At 32.3% G+C, this 17851-nt stretch overlaps 1 protein-coding gene across 3 annotated transcripts in view; it reads right to left on the minus strand.

Annotated features, from left to right (window-relative positions):
- NIPBL (NIPBL cohesin loading factor) overlaps nucleotides 1–17851 on the minus strand; it is a 194986-nt gene that overhangs the window by 72584 nt on the left and 104551 nt on the right. For 2 of the 3 annotated variants that reach the window (XM_014831165.3, XM_014831167.3), the window contains exon 10: nucleotides 10885–12513. The exons of the other annotated variant lie outside the window; for it this stretch is intronic. In XM_014831165.3, coding sequence (XP_014686651.2) covers nucleotides 10885–12513 — 1629 coding nt within the window. The remainder of the gene's footprint in view (nucleotides 1–10884; nucleotides 12514–17851) is intronic. 3 annotated transcript variants of the gene reach the window in all.

A 17851-nucleotide genomic window follows, 5' to 3' on the forward strand; every position in this document is an offset into this window, starting at 1 on the left:
TTCTGATCTATAAGTTGCCAATGTTACATTTTTGAAGCCCTGTTACAATAAAACTTTGGATTACTCAAAAATTACTTTTAATTATGTTTGATATAAATCTTTCTAAAAAGCACTGTATCCATCTCTTTTTTAACTTCTTGACTCATGATTATTATTGAAAACATCAAGTTTTCCACTGTGTTTTACATGGCGATGCCCTTAGGAGTTAACCACTGTGCATAAGGCTGTTTGAGAAAAATGATCCAGGCTTTGTTTCTAAGTTCTTCTGGTCTGCTTGTAATTTGCTAAAACGTAAACACAGACTCTACTAACAGTGTAGAAAATATAACACATGGCAAATGGTGTTCAAACACTTTAACCCATTTATACCATTTGTGGAAATTTATCCCAAGGAAATTTACACAAAACAAAAAAACTCTATGAAGAAAGATATTTAGATCAGTTTTATCTATTGTAACATCAAAATGTCCAACAATAGGGGAACACAGTGTAACAAGAGATCACATTAAGGATAATTATGAACAATGTTGGTAGATGGTAAATGTAAAAAAAACCAGAACGCAAAATGACAGGTATACCATGTTGTATCTATGTAAAAGGTATTTGTAACAGGAGTTAAAGGAAATAAATATAAATATTATACTGACTTGAGATGAATTTTCCTAAAGAAATACAAGTTATTTTTAAGGAAACAAGAAAAAGGTCAATGATTATTTGTGAGGAATTAGAAGATAATTCATGAACACAGTGGGTTTTGAACAGAGATGAGACGGAGTGAGATGGGAAGAGTGGAGGATGGAGGACAGGAGCAGAGAAGTAGGAGTTGGTGGTGGTTTCAGAGCATTCCAGGAGGAATAAATTTGAGGAAGTTTGAGCAGTCTGCTCTGGACAGAGCAAGATATTCAGTAGGGACAAAAAGTAGGTAAACCTGTAAAAATAGGTAAGGTTCAGATATTACAGTCTTTTCGAGGAGTGATAGAATTGGAATGTATTTCAGAAATGTTACTCTAGTAGTAATCTCTGGGATGGATTGGAAGGGGGAAACATTAGAAGGGAAACCTTCTAAGAGCTATCTGATGTGTCTATGTGAAAGGTATGGGAAAATACTAAGTAGATACCAGGAATTTAACCATTTTTGTGTTACTATTATGTACTTAGCACATCACACTTTATGAAGGGATATTTAGTTCAAAATAGTTTTAACTATTTAACATGTTAAGATTATATATAGAAACCAGAAAATATGGAATCAAGGACAACAAAATTCACAAGTTGATATTTGTTATATAAGTATTTTAATCAATCTGATCAAGTACTAAATTATATTAGCTATTTGACTATTACATTATGTTGAATGTAGAGAATTTTAGCAATATTTTATAATATTCTAGAAAAACATTTCTAACAATGCTAGGAATAACATATTTTCTGATTATGTTCTTATTACCAATGGCTGTAAAACAATGTTTAACTAGTCTCACCTTACTTCTTCCACATTGTACTCTAAATTAACTTCTGCTTTTCCTTCTGTCCTTGTGCTAAAAACACATGATCCACTATTCCTTTGTATTCACACAGCATCCTTTTCCTTAAAAATACTACACTGACACTGTATCTTTAGTTGTCCATGTCCTATATGAGACCAGAAGCTTGATAAAGTCATACACTGTTGTGTTTGCAGCATCTAGCTAATCTATAGTCCTTCATCACATCCTTGTGAGAGCCCGTCTCTACACTCAACAGCAAGGTTTTAAAAGTCAGTTGTAATGAAGATACTAAAGAGCTACAAGCAGAACTTTTTCTACACTGTAGACTCTCAATGAATGTATGCTAAACATCTTCTGATGGCCAGAAATATTTATTGCCTGCTTACTGTAATAATTACAACAAACTTGTGGTCCTCCAAAAAATTTTTCCAGCTGAAAATTCTTTTTTAAATCCCAAAAGCAGTTCTTAGTTGTTTTATACTGATAATTTAAGAGAAGTTTACTCACAAAGTGAAAAGATAAGTAAAGATTTCACCATTGACATGCAACAAGTATAAAATATTTTTAGGCAATTTAAGTCTGCATATACTTGTTACATATTTATATTTAATACATTATACATTAATGCATTATTAATATCTATAACCCCATTACATGAAAATAAGTACTCACAAATATTAAATATTCTGCTAAAAGTATTTGGTTAATTTCATCCTACATTTATAAATATTGGATAAGAACTGGAAAAATAATGCAAAACTCTGTCTAGATCAGTCTTTTTATATACATATAAAAATACTCAAGTAGCAGTTGGAAATGCAAATTTTAGGTCTCATTTGCTACAGAATAAACAGTCTAGTTACCACCTATATAAAATTTCCATTTTATATCTAAATCAGGCTCAGCAAACTAGAGCTTGCAGGGTCAATCTGCCCCATTACCTGTTTTTGTACATAAAGTTTTATTAAAACACAGTGACACACAATCATTTACATACTGTCTATGACTGCTTTTGTACTACAATGTTAGAGACAAGTGGCCCAGACAGCCTAAAATATTAACTATCTGGGCCTTTACAGAAAAAGTTTGCTGACCCTTGATCTACATCATACTTTATTCAAAATAGAACAAAGTGATACACACCTTGCAAGTATAGTCACTATATAGTTATATTCTGTACAGTTTAGGTCACTGCAAATTGGTTTATTTAATGAAGATAAAATACCAAGGAGTTGGTTTGTAGCAACTGAAGGAACACTATCACAAATTAAGCAGGCAGAAGAAAAAATTTTAAGAAATATCTGGTTTTAAGCATCATAGTTTTGATATTGACACTAGCACTACAAATATTTCATTGACATGCAGCTATCAAATTACTATGAAGAAGAACTATAAAAACAAACATGCTTTCTAGGAAGTTTATTATGTAAAAGACATAGCATTTGTTATTTATTACTACTCAATATAGAAAGTCGGAAGCAGGAATCAAATGATCCTTTCCTTGATATGTATACACAGTGAAAAAAATAAATGGTAGATGCACAAGCTAACTTTACACCTCAAGGAACTAGAAAAAGAAAAACAAAATAATCCCAAAGTTAGTAGAAGGAAGGAAATAACAAAAGATTAGAGTAGAAACAAATTAAACAGAGACTGAAAAGAGAATAGGAAAGATCAATGAAACTAAGGGCTGTTTTTTTGAAAAGATGAACAGAAGAGACAAATCTTTAGCTAGATATACCAAGAAAAAAAGGACTGAAAATTATAAATGAAAGAGACATAACTGGTATCACACAAATACAAAGCATCATAACAGACTACTATGAGCAATTATACACCAAAAAATTGAACAATCTAGAAGAAATAAATTCCTAGAAAAATACAATCTACCAATACTGAATCATGATGAAATGGAAAATGTGAACAGACCAATTACCATGAGATTAGATCAGTAATCAAAAACCTCCTAACAAAGAAAAGCCCAGGACCATATGGCTTCACTGATGAATTCTACCAAACATTTAAAGAAGAATTAATACCAATTCTTCCCAAACTCTTCCAAAAATAGAAGAGAAGCGAACACTTCTAAACTCACTTTACAAAGCTAGCATTATCCTGATACTAAAAGCAGACAAGGACACCACAAGAAAAGAAAACTACAGGACAATACTCCTGATGAACACAGATCCAAAAGTCCCCAATAAAATATTAGCAAACTGAATTCAACAATATATTAGGGGGCCGGCCCCGTGGCCGAGTGGTTAAGTTTGTGTGCTCTGCTTCGGTGGTGTCCCACTTGCCACAACTAGAAGGATCCACAACTAAAAATACACAACTATGTACTAGGGGGCTTTGGGGAGAAAAAGGAAAAATAAAATCTTTACAAAAAACCAAAATACAATATATTAGAAGGATCATATACCAGGATCAAGTGGAATTTATTGCAGGGATACAAGGATGGTTCAACATCTGCAAATCAACGTGATACACCACATTGACAAAACGAGAGATAAAAATCATATGATCATCGGGGCCAGCCCGGTGGTGCAGTGGTTAAGTTTGCATGTTCCACTTCAGCGGCCCGGGGTTCACCAGTTTGGATCCCAGGTGCAGACCTACGCACTGCCTGTCAGGCCATGCTGTGGCAGCATCTCACATATAAAGCACAGGAAGGCGGGCACAGATGTTAGCTTAGGGCCAATATTCCTGAAACCCCTCCCCTCCCACAAAACACCAACCAAACAAACAAAAAATCATATGATCATTTCAGTAGATATAGAAAAAGCATTTGACAAAATTCAGCATCCATTCATGATAAAAACTCTCAATAAACTGGAACGTACCTCAACATAATAAAGGCCATACGTGACAAGCCACAGCTAACGTCATACTCAATGGTGAAAAGATGAAAGTTTTCTTCCTCTATGACCAGAAACAAGATAAGGAAACCCACTCTTGCCACACTCATTCAACATAGTACTGAAAGTTCTAGCCAGAGCAATTAGGCAAGAAATAAAAGGCATCCAAATCAGAAGGAAGAAATAAACTGTCTCTATTTGCAGATGACATGATACAATATATAGAAAATCCTAAAGACTCCACCATAAAACTGTTAGAATAAACTAACTCAGTAAAGTTGCAGGATACAAAAATCAATATATAAAACAGTTGTATTTTGACATACTAACAATGAACTATCAGAAAGAGAAATTAAGAAAACAATCCCATTTACAATTGCAACAAAAAGAAGAAAATATCTATGAATAAATTTAACCAAGTAGGTGAAAGATCTGTACACTGAAAACCATAAGATACCAATGGAAAAAACTGATGAAGACACAAATAAATGTAAAGATATTCCACACTCATGATTGGAAGAACTAATATTGTTAAAATGTGCCAACCACCCAAAGCAATCTAGATTCAATGAAATCCTATCAAACTTCCAATGGCATTTTCCACAGAAATAGGACAGACAATCCTAAAATTTGTATAGAACTACAAAATAGCCAAATCAATTCTGAGAAAGAGGAACAAAGGTGGGGGTATCATACTTCCTGATTTCAAACTATATTACAAAGCTATAGTAGTCAAAACAGTGTGGTATTGGCATAAAAACAGACACATAAATCAATGGGACAGAATATAGACTCCAGAAATAAACCCATGCATATATAGTCAATTAATGTACAAAAAAGGAGCCAAGGGAAAGGATAGTCATTTCAACAGTGTTGGGAAAACTGGATAGCCACATGCAAAAGAATGAAACTGGAACACTATCTTACACCACAGACAAAAATCAACATAAAATGGATTAAAGACTTGAGTGTAAGACTTGAAACCATAAAACTCCTAGACAAAAATCATAGGTGGTAAGCGACTTGACATTGGTCTTGGCAATGAATTTTTTAATTTGACACCAAAAGCAAAGGCAACAAAAGCAAAAATAAACAGGTAGAACTACATCAAACTAAAAAGCTTCTGCAAAGGAATGGAAACCATCAACAAAATGAAAAGGCAACCTACAGAATGGGAGAAAGTATTTGGAAATACTTTATCTCATAACAGGTTAATACTCAAAACAAAAAGAACTCATACAACTCAATAGCAAAAAACCAAACAATCCAATTAACAAATGGGCAGAGGATATGAATAGATATCTTTCCAAAGAAGACATATAGACGGCAAACAAGTAGACAAGATGCTCAACATCACTAATCACCAGGGAAATACAAATCAAAACCATAACAAGATATCACCTCACATCTGTTAGAATGGCTATTATCAAAAAGAAAATAAATAACAAGTGTTGGTGAGGATGTGGAGAAAAGGGAACCCTTGTACACTGTTGGTGGGAATGTAAACTGGTGCAGCCACTATGAAAAAACAGAATGGAGGTTCCTCAAAAAGTTAAAGATAAAACTACCACACGATTGAGCAATTCCACTTCTGAGTATATATTTGAAGGAAACGAAATCACTCTCTTGAAGAGATATCTGCAACCCCATGTCCACTGCAGCATTATTTACAATAGCCAAAACACGGAAACAACCTAAGTGGTTTAGTCCATTGACAGATAAATGGATAAAGAAAATGTGGTGTATATATATATAAATATTATACTATACTATGATATATTATACTATGTATTATATATGAGACATTATACTATATAACTATAATTATTATATTATAAAATATTTATTACTATATTAACTATTTAATATTATATTATGATGTATAATACTATATATTATTATATAATATCAAATAGGTATTCACTATCTTAAGATCTATATCACGTTCTTGTAAGGGAGGGTTTCAATAACTTTTTATTAGAGTAAGAGGGAATGTTAGAGTAATGACTATTTCTTCATCAGAAGGAGCAGGTTCTTTCAGAACTAATTATCTGCTATCTTCTCATCCCTTAATCACACACCCATTTCCACTGGTAGGAAAACCTAGAAGCTATGTCCTTAGGCTGGCTTGAGATACAGAATGCGAAGGAGAGAGAACACCACCAGCAAACTTTAATACATTTAGTTTTTATGAAAAAATTTCTATTTAATGAAGCTCTTTAAATCAATATTAATATCAATTATCTACTAAGCAAAATTTGGACCAAAAAAATTCTGTGAGCAGAAATCATGGATAAAAGTTTTCAAAATATTGCACTAAAATCACACTTAATAAACTCTAGGTATATATTATGCCAACTTCTATAATAAATATTCTCCAAACACCTCCTAAAGATATCACTGTTAGTAAAGTCTTTACATAAACTGAAAATTTGAGTTTTTCTCAGAAAAGTATTTTATAAAACTGTTCAAATGAACCAAAATAAATTTCCACTGCAGCATTATTAAGGATTCTGAATATTACAATCATAGCTACTACACCAAGAATTTCTCAACTTAGGAATTCATAAACCATGCAAAAATTCACTCTCAGAAACAGTGCTTTCTCTCAAACTTACAGAAGCCTAGAGTCCTAAATACAATCCAACTAGATTGTTCAATGCTATGTAAAAAGGCAAACAGCCAATGTATTTTAGTGATCAACATTCAGTAGTGTAACTACTACTGTAATAACTGAGGTGAAATAACTGCCCCCAACAATGACTGCAATCATTAGCTAATCAAATGAGCACTAGAGTTTAAACACTGTAGACTATCAGAGCTGCTAGATAAGTACACATACCCAGTGTAGACCATTTTCAGTAACTGTTTTACTCTTTAGTTTAAAGGCCATGATCTCAAATAACAGATGGTATGGGATGTTTCTTGAAAGCAGTGATGGCAAGTGATGGAAAAGGATACATTAGTTGGAAGGAAGTAGGGGGACGAAGAAGAAAACTGGTTTCCTTGGATATAAAGTTAAGATATTTTGAGACACTCTGGTATCATAAAAAACCAAAATCAAATTGTTAACATGTATAACTATTGATACTAAGCTGTTAATAACACATTAAGGCATGTTTGTTGATGATCATACTTTATTTTAGAGATCTCATAACTTTATTTTAATTTGAAGACATATGTTAGCATATATTAGGATAATATTCTGAGTAAAAATATTTTAACAATAAAGATATTACTTTTGGCATTTAATATACTGACTGAAGTATGTTTTAATAGAAAATATTTAAAAAATTTAAAAGGTTTTACAAAGGTTATGTTGGTTCCCCACCCCCACCCCACCACTTGGCAAGGAAGAAACAAGGTGATGGTAAAAAGACTGGGAAGATGACAGAAGCTGGCTGAGAACAGAACTACATTGAGCCAATCTCATAACAGCTACAGAGCAAAATAAAGGTAAATGGTAAATTAAACAGACATGAATATGAGGAGGTCTTCTTTGGATCTTAACAAAAACTAGGTAGTTGACAGGGCAAAAAGAGTTATTACAAAGCTTAGGGAACAGGAAGTTGAAAATTATGTAGCTCTTGAGTTAGGGTCTACTGGAGGGAACAATAAAAGATGAATACACAATTTTAATCTGCACACAAAAGGCTTTCCTGAACATGGTGGCAATACAGTCTCTATTCATTCAACAGGCATTTAACATGCTCTTATCATATACTAGGTATTATGCTTGGTACTAGGGATACACATATATCCCCACAGAGATCAAATCAAACAGAACCATGTCACTTTATATCTAATATGTTTACACAAAAGACAAAAGTAAGTAATCTATACTAAGAATCCTAAATCTACACTCCTACTATTCAGAATTTATCAGCTTAATGCTTATTCAAGGAATTTCAAATGACCCTAAAGAATGAATATTTTAAATATGGACATCAGGTAAAAAATATTTAAAAGATGGAATTTTATGGCTCTCCCAAGAAAGGAAAACTTACTAAGAATTTTGGGTCTAGAAATCAACCAGCAATATTAGGTCTAATTTCTTTATTCTGAGAAACACCAATATGTCAGAATATGTGATTTTCTGTGACTCTCCAAAGAAACTTCCAAGTAATGTGTACTACAGAAGGTCAGTAATCCACAACTGTGCTTCCTATGCATGTAATTAAAAATATCCACAATTGTGTAATTCTGCTATTGCTAACTTAGCAGCAGAGATAAAATAAAACCAAAATTAGTACATTACTAAAAAGTAATAAATATTAATTCTTAGGTATAAATAAAGCCGAAACATATCTACTCGGGATCCTGAAATAAATCTAAGAAGTGAAATAATATTTTTTGATGAAAAGGTCCACTTACTTTAACTCCAGATATATTAATATGTATGTATATACTACATACATGCACATGCACACACAAACACCCTACTCTAACAGGCAGACACACCCAGACGGCCTACTTACTCACTAACATAAACGTATCAAGTATATACATTCGTGTTAAAAGTATACTTAGGAGAAATATGCATTAGTACTAAAAGTTTACATTCATAGGCAAAAAAATTACATGTGAAAAAACCATGGGAAATAATACAGCAGTTAATAATTAGGTGCTATATTCATTTCTTGACATTCAGTTGTAGAGATTCTTTGTTAGAACAGAGCTTAGAAAGCAAGGCTAGCATAAGCTGACAGAGGGCAGGGGAGAAAAAGATGGTCCAGATCAAGGGGACAAGAGGGTACCACTTTCCATCTTTCCATCTGACTCTTCTAAAATTGTGTAACTATACTCTTCAGTTTATATAAATAAGCCACTCCCAAAGTGTCAGTGAAAACTTTTAAAGATAATCTTTATCTAAAAGAAAACAATTCTAGTGCTTGATACTAGGTTCTAACAATCTCTTTTACATAACAAGTAATTTTGAAAAGACGCATTACTTAAATAAAGACTATTAATTAAAGCTGAAGTCTTAATTTTTTGTAGGTCTGATTACCATAATTTAAAATCTGAAAGCTTCATTAAAAGAATACAAATATTAGTGATTCAGAGGCAATCTTTTTTCATTTTTGAAAGACAAAAACCAAATAACAGTGAAAAAGTAAAATTTTGATGAAGTAGGAATAAAAAAATTAGTCATTTCTTTGAATAAAGAGTTCCTAGTAGTGTACTATGTTTTCAGTGAGCTGAAAGACATTTCTTTGAATAAAGAATTCTTAGTAGTGTACTATGTTTTCAGTGAGCTTTTTTCGATAGACAAGGTACCACAGCATTTTACAAAAACAGTAAGCATTATACCTTCCATATCTCCTAATACATTGCTGTGCTATACAATATAACTTGCTGCGATGATGCAAATGTTCTGTTTTAATACAGTAGCCACTTGCTACACATGGCTATTGAGGATATGCATTTTTCAATATTATTTAGTTTAAACTAATTTCAATTTAAATAGCCTGAAGAGGCTAGTGACTATCACATTGGACAGGACAATTCTAGAGTTTCATATATTTGTTTCTAAGTAAATATAAATCTAAGTTATTAATGAACGTCATTCACAGAGAACTTAAAAATCAAAATTTCACCTCTACTGCCTTAAAAACTATATCTCAATCTGTATTTTATGGGCTAAATAGGTCTTGCTACAAGATCATCAAACTGTAGATATATATACATATATATATGAAGCAGTATACAAAGGAACACAAAATTATATTTTCTGCACAAACTGCCATTGTATTTTCAGCACTTAAGACTTTTTCCCCCTGGAAATACTACTCCTCAAGTAACAAAAGAATTAAACTCAGCAATCATGCAAAAAAAAAAAAAAAACCAAAACACTGAAAAAACTCACAAACCAATGATTTAACCTAAGTTAGGGGTAAATATTAGTCCTCATTACTTTTCCATAGCAAAGGGCAAAACCAAATATTTTTAAAAATAAAACATTTGTAACTAACCACCTCCCCCACAAAAAGGGGAAATAATCTTTTATGCAACTTTCTAAACTATATAAATTCAAACTATTCATCAATAATTAACTTAGAGGTAGGTCCATAAGAAAACAGTATTATGAGACACTTAGAGTTTATAATATTGATTTTCATATACCATATAGTTTTACTGAGATGTGAGCAATTGAAATTTAGTCAATTCCTCATTGTAGAATGGAACACACTCAAAATAACTTTTTAGAAAGTTGTTAAATACATCCATTCTAATCATTCACTTAATTAACAAGCAACTTTCAAAAATACCCGAAATAATGAAATAGCAAAAGAACTTATCTGTGTATTGAATAGTAAAAATCATGACTACTGTGAGTAGGTCAAGTAGGGGTGAGAGAAAAAGAATTTTCATTGAGAACTTTTTATATTACTGAAAACAATTCACTGCTGTTTTATATGAATGTTATATTTTCATGTAGTAGTATTTCAATTTTGTAAATTTCCACTTATCCTTAGTAACCCTAAAATTTAAAAGAAAATTGATTAGAATACAAATGACATCAGTATAAGTATTCTTACCTTTATTTGACTTTGATGGTTTATTCTTGATAGGTTTAAGGGAACTTCTTGATTTATCCTCTCTATCCTTAATAAGTTTCTGAACATCATCCAAAGACAGTTTTTGCAGGACAACTACAGGCTTAGCTCCTTTATTTAGGTCTTCAACTAATCCCATTTTTTCTACTTTGTCTTTCTGCTCTCCTTTCATTTCCATTTTCTTTGTCTCCTGAGTAATATTGCCATCTTTATCCCTCTTGATTTTTGGAATGACAAAATTTTTCAATGCACCAGACCTGCCCCCCAACAAATAACTTGGAAATTCTGCCTTATTGTCAAGGTGTGCTTTATTACTGTCTACTTTACTCTTATTACCCTCTGTCCTTTTGTCATCTTTACTATTTGGTGATTTAAAACCAGGCTTATCAGGTCTTGATTTATTAGGATCACCTTGTTTAACACGAGGACTGTCAGGCCTTGATTTTTGCTCCCCAGAAGATGGTCTTTCTCTTGAGTCCCCTGATTCATGTCTGTGTTTTCGTTCTAGTTTATCAGGTTTTGAACCATCAGATTTAATGCCATGTTCGTTTCTACTAGAGGATCTCAATGTTTCTGGTCTTCGAACCCTAGACTGATCCCCCCGATGTCTTTCTGATTCATTCCTGTCATCTGCTTTTTGTTTACTATCATGGTCACGTCTTAGTGACTCAGAAATAGATCGCCCGTCAGGTCTCTGCTTTAAGGCTTCAGCTCGTTCTGATTTTAACCGAGGTGAATCAGATTTAATATCCTGCTTATGTTTAGACACTTCAGGTTTTTTCTCTGCTGATGGCTTTCCAGAATCTCTCCTATTTTCATGCCTATGTTTTGGTGTTTCAGGCCGACCTTCATTTTTTTGCTTTGGAGTCTCAGGTCGGTTCTCACCTTTCTGCTTTGGAGTTTCAGGCCGTCCATCACCTTTTTGTTTTGGAGTTTCAGGACGCCCATCACTCTTTTGTTTTGGAGTTTCAGGCCGGCTTTCACCCTTTTGCTGCTTTGGGGTTTCAGGTCTTGACTTTGTTGTTTCTGATCTGCCGTTATTTTGTTTGTTGTCATTTGGTTTTATGTCAGACAGTCTATTTTCATTCTGTTTAGGCTCAGCTGTGGTGCTCTCATTTTGTTTGGATTCGGTCGTTCTACTCTCATTCTGTTTAGGTTCTTCTGTTTGTGTCTCAATTTTAGTTTCTAACTTACTTTCACTTGATTTTGTCTCCACCAATCTGTTTTCATTTGGTTTAGATTCTGCCAATCTACTTTCATTTTGTTTCATTTCACTCTTTGAAAGCTCAGGATCAGACTTTTTTTTAGGATTCTCAGGATGGTTTTCTGGTGTAGATTTAAGATTTCCAATAATATCTTCCTGAAGAACAGAAATAGGTGCATCATTACATTGTTTGATTTCTTCAGGCTTTTTTATGGAGTCTGAATCCTGAGTTATAGAAGCCTGAGAGTCCACTCTTCCTGCCTGATGAAGATCAATGCTAACCATTAATGCTGGCCTTGACCCATTTCCCGTAGAACCCGTCTCCTGAGAAGCTGGTCTATTACCTCCTGTAGCACCCCCAGCCTCCTGTGGGTAAGAATCTTGTTTTCTTTTTTTCAAAGGCTTATCTGAAATTTAAAGATAAATATTCAGTATCAGTAATAGACATATATTCTTAACTTATTAAAAATCATATGGATTTTGACTATTTTTAAAGTCAATTTTTTTTAATGTGGTGAACGCAAATGTCAACATGCATATATAAAATAGTAGGCATGAATGACATAATACTTCTAAACCAAGGTTTAAGTAAATATTCAGGCTTGCTGCACCTCAATAAATATTAGTGACTACAGTAAAAAGAATTTAACAGCATACGCTTTGAGTATATAAATATGCCCAAGAATATAAAATAAACAGAACTTACAATATATTTAATACAAACATATATTTATGTTTGTATATGTTACAGATAAACCAGATTCTTTATATAGGAATAAGGCAACCAGTTATATAGTCTCATTTAAGATTATTTTAACCATTAACCAAAAACTACACAGAACCCCAAATCTGCCAACATACTAAATGTGAAATACAAGCTTTTACACATAAGAAAAGTATGGAAAAGAATAAAACCCGAAAGAAAATAGAAATCATGCCACTGAAAAACAGGTAAATGAGGAGAGTAAGAAAAAAGAAATGAATTTAAAATAGTTTGTCATTAACCTCTGATCCAGGATTCAAATTCTTCAAGGTGTCAACAGCACAAATGGAATTTAAAAGCTAACACACAACTAGAAGTATATTTAAAATAAGAAAACACATATATTATAAATATAAAAATGAAAAGCATATAAGGATCTTTTAGATAAGTCCTTTCTTAACAACTTCCACTGAAGAAAAATGCTTCAGCTCTTCAACATAAAGTTCTAGGAGTCTATATACTGGTCTCAGTAAGAAATAATTAACAGTATTCTGAAATATAAAGACAAAAATATACACAAACACAAATCTACCACCACAATAAAATGTCAAGGTATTTTTAACAGCCATGTATTTCTATGCATGATTCCACTTGACTCAAGAGGCGCTAGGTCATTTTCTATAAACTGAACTTCCAGTTAGTTCTTAGGAATAATTACATTATAGCACCTTGAGGTTTTGACTGCTTTAGCATTTACTTGCTGAATTGCCTGGCTATGATTTCAAAGTCATTTTGAATCCTTTTTACAGGAGAACTTCAAGATTCTCTCATAATATTCCTTAATATGATACAATAGCTTTTAAGGAAAACAATATCACAAAGTTAAAAGTCATACTGAGCATTAAAAACCAGCCTCTTAGATAGGAAACCAAGTTCTGAAAAAAATGTTTTAATGGTAATGCTGCTTTTATACACCAAAGTTACACCATTTAGTTTTCAAAGTGAGAGAAGTAGCAGTTCATTCCAGCTTAAAAATCTAATCAATTACTAAAATTTACTTTAGGTATTTGCTAGTAATTTTTATAGAACTAAATCACTCTGTATCTTCAGTTATTCAGAAGTCAAATCTATCATCCCATATGCTCCATTTACAAAACAACTACATGATAACAATAATAAAGTATATTATCATTAGACTGTTCTCCCTAGTTAAAACTAACCTGGTAAGAACTTACACGAAGCTTTCTGCCTCAATATCTAAGGGAAAAAAGCACTCAAAATGTTAAATTTATGTTTAAAGAATTTTAGTTTTAAATGTTCTGCCACACAAAATAATCTTTATATCTTGCCATAGGGCACACCAAATAATTACTACCTCATAAATAGGATGCTTTATCACCTTATGCTTATCCTTTAAACCTTTATGATAAGAATCTAGAGATTTAAATAGTATGATCTAAGATTTTCATATTTTTCAATGAAATTATGCTTTGTGAAAGTCATTAAAAGGGTAACCTAAGCATACTTAAGAACTATAATGACATAGATCTCAGAAACCTGAAGATTTCTCTTAAGAAATCTGTGGCTCAGTTTTACCAATATGAGCAATCTGTCTTTCAGAAAAACATTAAAGTATCTTGAAGGGCAAATTTTAAAGGATTACGAAGTACTTAAGAGTTTATAGATCATTAAAACTTCATTTCAATTTATCTTTCATTATTAAAATGGAAATTTAGCAAACAGTTTAATTTCAAAGAAATTATCATGTTCGACTTAGTTATCTCAAACTATAGATACTACGATTATTTATAATAAAAATGTATGAAAGCATCTGCACATGACTGATATATTAAGATTAGGAAAGATCTTACTATTTTTTTCCACTATGCATAAAATATTGCTAAATACGAAGTTTTAATTTTTCAACTATTGAAAAGTACTTCACATCTTCTGCGAAACCCAGAAGATTCCATTACTGCAGCAAGGGTTCTTGAATATGTTAAGAGCATGCAGGTTCTGATTCATTTGATCTGATTCAGTTCCACCATGAACTTATTCCTGTAAAATGGCTCTGAATCTGCACAGGTCACTTTTGTCTAGTGACTTTTGTTATCCGTCTCCATTACATCAGAACCTTTACCTAATGATGGAAAGCCATCTCTATGAAGAATAATTTTAAAATTTGGGACACTGACTACCTTTAAGCCCTCTTCAGCTGTGGGAACCATAAGATTAGCTATCAGAATGCACATAGTCCTGAAGAAAATGCATCCAAAAAGATATAATTTCAAAACCAACACCACTTGTAATCCAGATGCTGATATTTTGAAAACAAAATCCAGCCCTGAGAGAAATTCTGAACTTGATTATGCTTATAAGAAACAAATTATATCACCTGCTTAAATCTACTATAAGTGATAACTGAAAACAGAGAAGAAAGCACAACAACTGTACATATAGTAACCAATTATGAAAAATGAAAACATCCCACCCCTAAACCACAGGACACAGGCTAAGTGGCTAATTGTCCTATTCCTGTCCAAACTTCTAGTCTCTTATTCCAAATGACAGTAGGTAATAATTTACTTCTTAAAAGGGTTACAGTGTAAGAATATTGTAACATTATAAAAAACATTAGTGAAGCTAGGCCATTCCTTATACTTGCTAACATGGAAAGTGGACCTTGGGAAAAGATGAAATGGGCAAAGATGAACAAAGAAAGCCCCTCTTTGTCAAAAGAAAGCAGGAATTTTCAGCACATGAACGAGATATTAATGTCTATAATAGGTCATCCCAGAAGCAAAGATAAAGAGCCTTTTAAAATTAATTTCTGTAATTATATATGTTAAAAGTATGAGCAAAAGATTGAGAAAGAGGTCCTTTAGGAATATTATAAAATATTAGGTCACAGAGAGTTAACCTATCAGTGTAAATCAAACCATCCAAAGAAAGGAGAACAGGCCAAAGGGACAAAAATATCTAGCAGCCAGAAAAGTGTCTTCTATGTGTGGAACAGAGGTACATTAGGTTCTACTACAGCCTAGGTAAAATATTTCCTTAAAGTACTCTATTCCTTTTCTTGAATTTCATAATTATCAAACAACATTGTTTGTTGAACTTTGTCAATCCTATTTACAAGGTATAGTTTTTTGATTTCTGGTCTATTCAAGGGAATGCTTCTCTTAAAACAAATGAATATAATGGGAAACAAGCTCAGACCCTAGAGTAGAGCTTTCAGTAAAACCACATAGACCAGACAAGTAGTCTTGTTTGCTCCTTACCACAACCAACCAATACAATAGTTATAAAACAGTTCTCAGTGCCAAACCTTAGAACAGGTAAATATCAATTTTACAGTTTAGTCCTAAAAATGTAGGGGTAACTAGTAATAAATTCATTTCAAAGACTTTTTCATCTCTCAAGGGCTGACTATAAAACTACCACTTCAGAAAATTTTGCTTTTATTTATGACCTCACCTACAATCTTGGAGCAACATACCAAACCTTTAATCTTTCTAAAATCTCAAGATAACTGCTTATATATAAAACACTATCCCATCACCCAATGCAGAAATTGAATACAAAATGACAAGGTTCAAAACAAAGATGTTCGGTGGCACCTATATTCCAAAGGTTTTCAAATAAAACCATGAAATAATGGGAACATGGCTTTCAGGAAACAAGTTAGAAATGATAGCACTAATGAGGTCAGCAAAATCAATGTAATAAACTTGGGAAAATACACATATTAAATCATCTAAATCAAACTAAAAATGAGATAGCTCAAATGAACATCTTTTTCCTTTAATTCTTATAGCACCAGATACCTCTGTAAGTCAACTTACAGAGTTGAAAATTCTAAGTCAACTCTGCTCATTCAACTTTTCAATTATTTTTTTTTACAGACACACTATCACAGATTAGAGAGACAATTGGATAATTAAAAGTAAAAGATATATTACAAGTTTCTGAAATAACAGTATCTTGTTCATTGATTTTGTTTTAATCTCTCATAGAAAAGTTAGTAGTCTAAAATAAATTTGCTAATACGCAATTAGTCCTATTTACTATCTTTATTTTCATTCAGTTTTTAAAAGTAAAAACTTTGGTTTCAACAAATATGATACAACAAAATTTCAGGAAAGTAAAAAAAAAAGTTCACCATTTCCTCTGTTTTCATTCCTACTAACAATTTAAAAAATTACACTCCTTTCTAAGAAGACAGTTTTCCAAAGCACAGATTAAAATGTCATGTAAAAAATTCAGTTCTCAAGGCAATTAATATTTCTTGCCCAAGAAATTACAATTTTATGTTTCTTGCAAAACTGTCATAGAATTCAGGAATCTGGGGCTGGTTAATATTATCAAGAGAATTTGAATAACAGTGCTCTCTTCATTTGGTTTTTATAAGAGGTTAGAGGAGGAGATATATTTTGGAACCCCTATAGTTACTTATTTCCTGAACCCTACACTACTAAACAAAGAGGAAAAAACCAAACAACACTTTATTTCATCCTTAACATTGATTTACTAGTTAAAAAACAAAACAAAACAAAACCCAATTCCCTGGCTAATAAAACGAAGATCACTAGCAATCTCTTTATTTGCATTTATCTGTGATTTGTGCACTTAGCAAACACCGCAGTGCAACGATGACTAAATACAGTCTGTTTTTTCAGTAATGTTAAAAAGAGCCATCACGATAGACAGGAAATATAATACGAATCTTCAGCATGTTTCTTAGCATAGGAAGACAATTATCCAGAAATGATCCTGTCATATAACAAACAAGATCATATATAAAAATGAGATCTACCCAACATCAAGACGTTCTGTATTATATATTATCCAAAAAGGAAATATAAGAACTGTAAATCAATCTAGAAAATTTAACTATAAAATTAAATCATAAGGCATGATTTGGTTTGCATAGTCAAATGTGTATGTGCATCTGTAAAGACACGAAATTCATAAATTATATTACTAATTTCAATCACTGATTCATCAGTCTCACTTAAAATTTTCAAGAGATTTTGTACACA

This window comes from Equus asinus, chromosome 10 (assembly GCF_041296235.1).
Source record: "Equus asinus isolate D_3611 breed Donkey chromosome 10, EquAss-T2T_v2, whole genome shotgun sequence".
Taxonomy (NCBI): domain Eukaryota; kingdom Metazoa; phylum Chordata; class Mammalia; order Perissodactyla; family Equidae; genus Equus; species Equus asinus.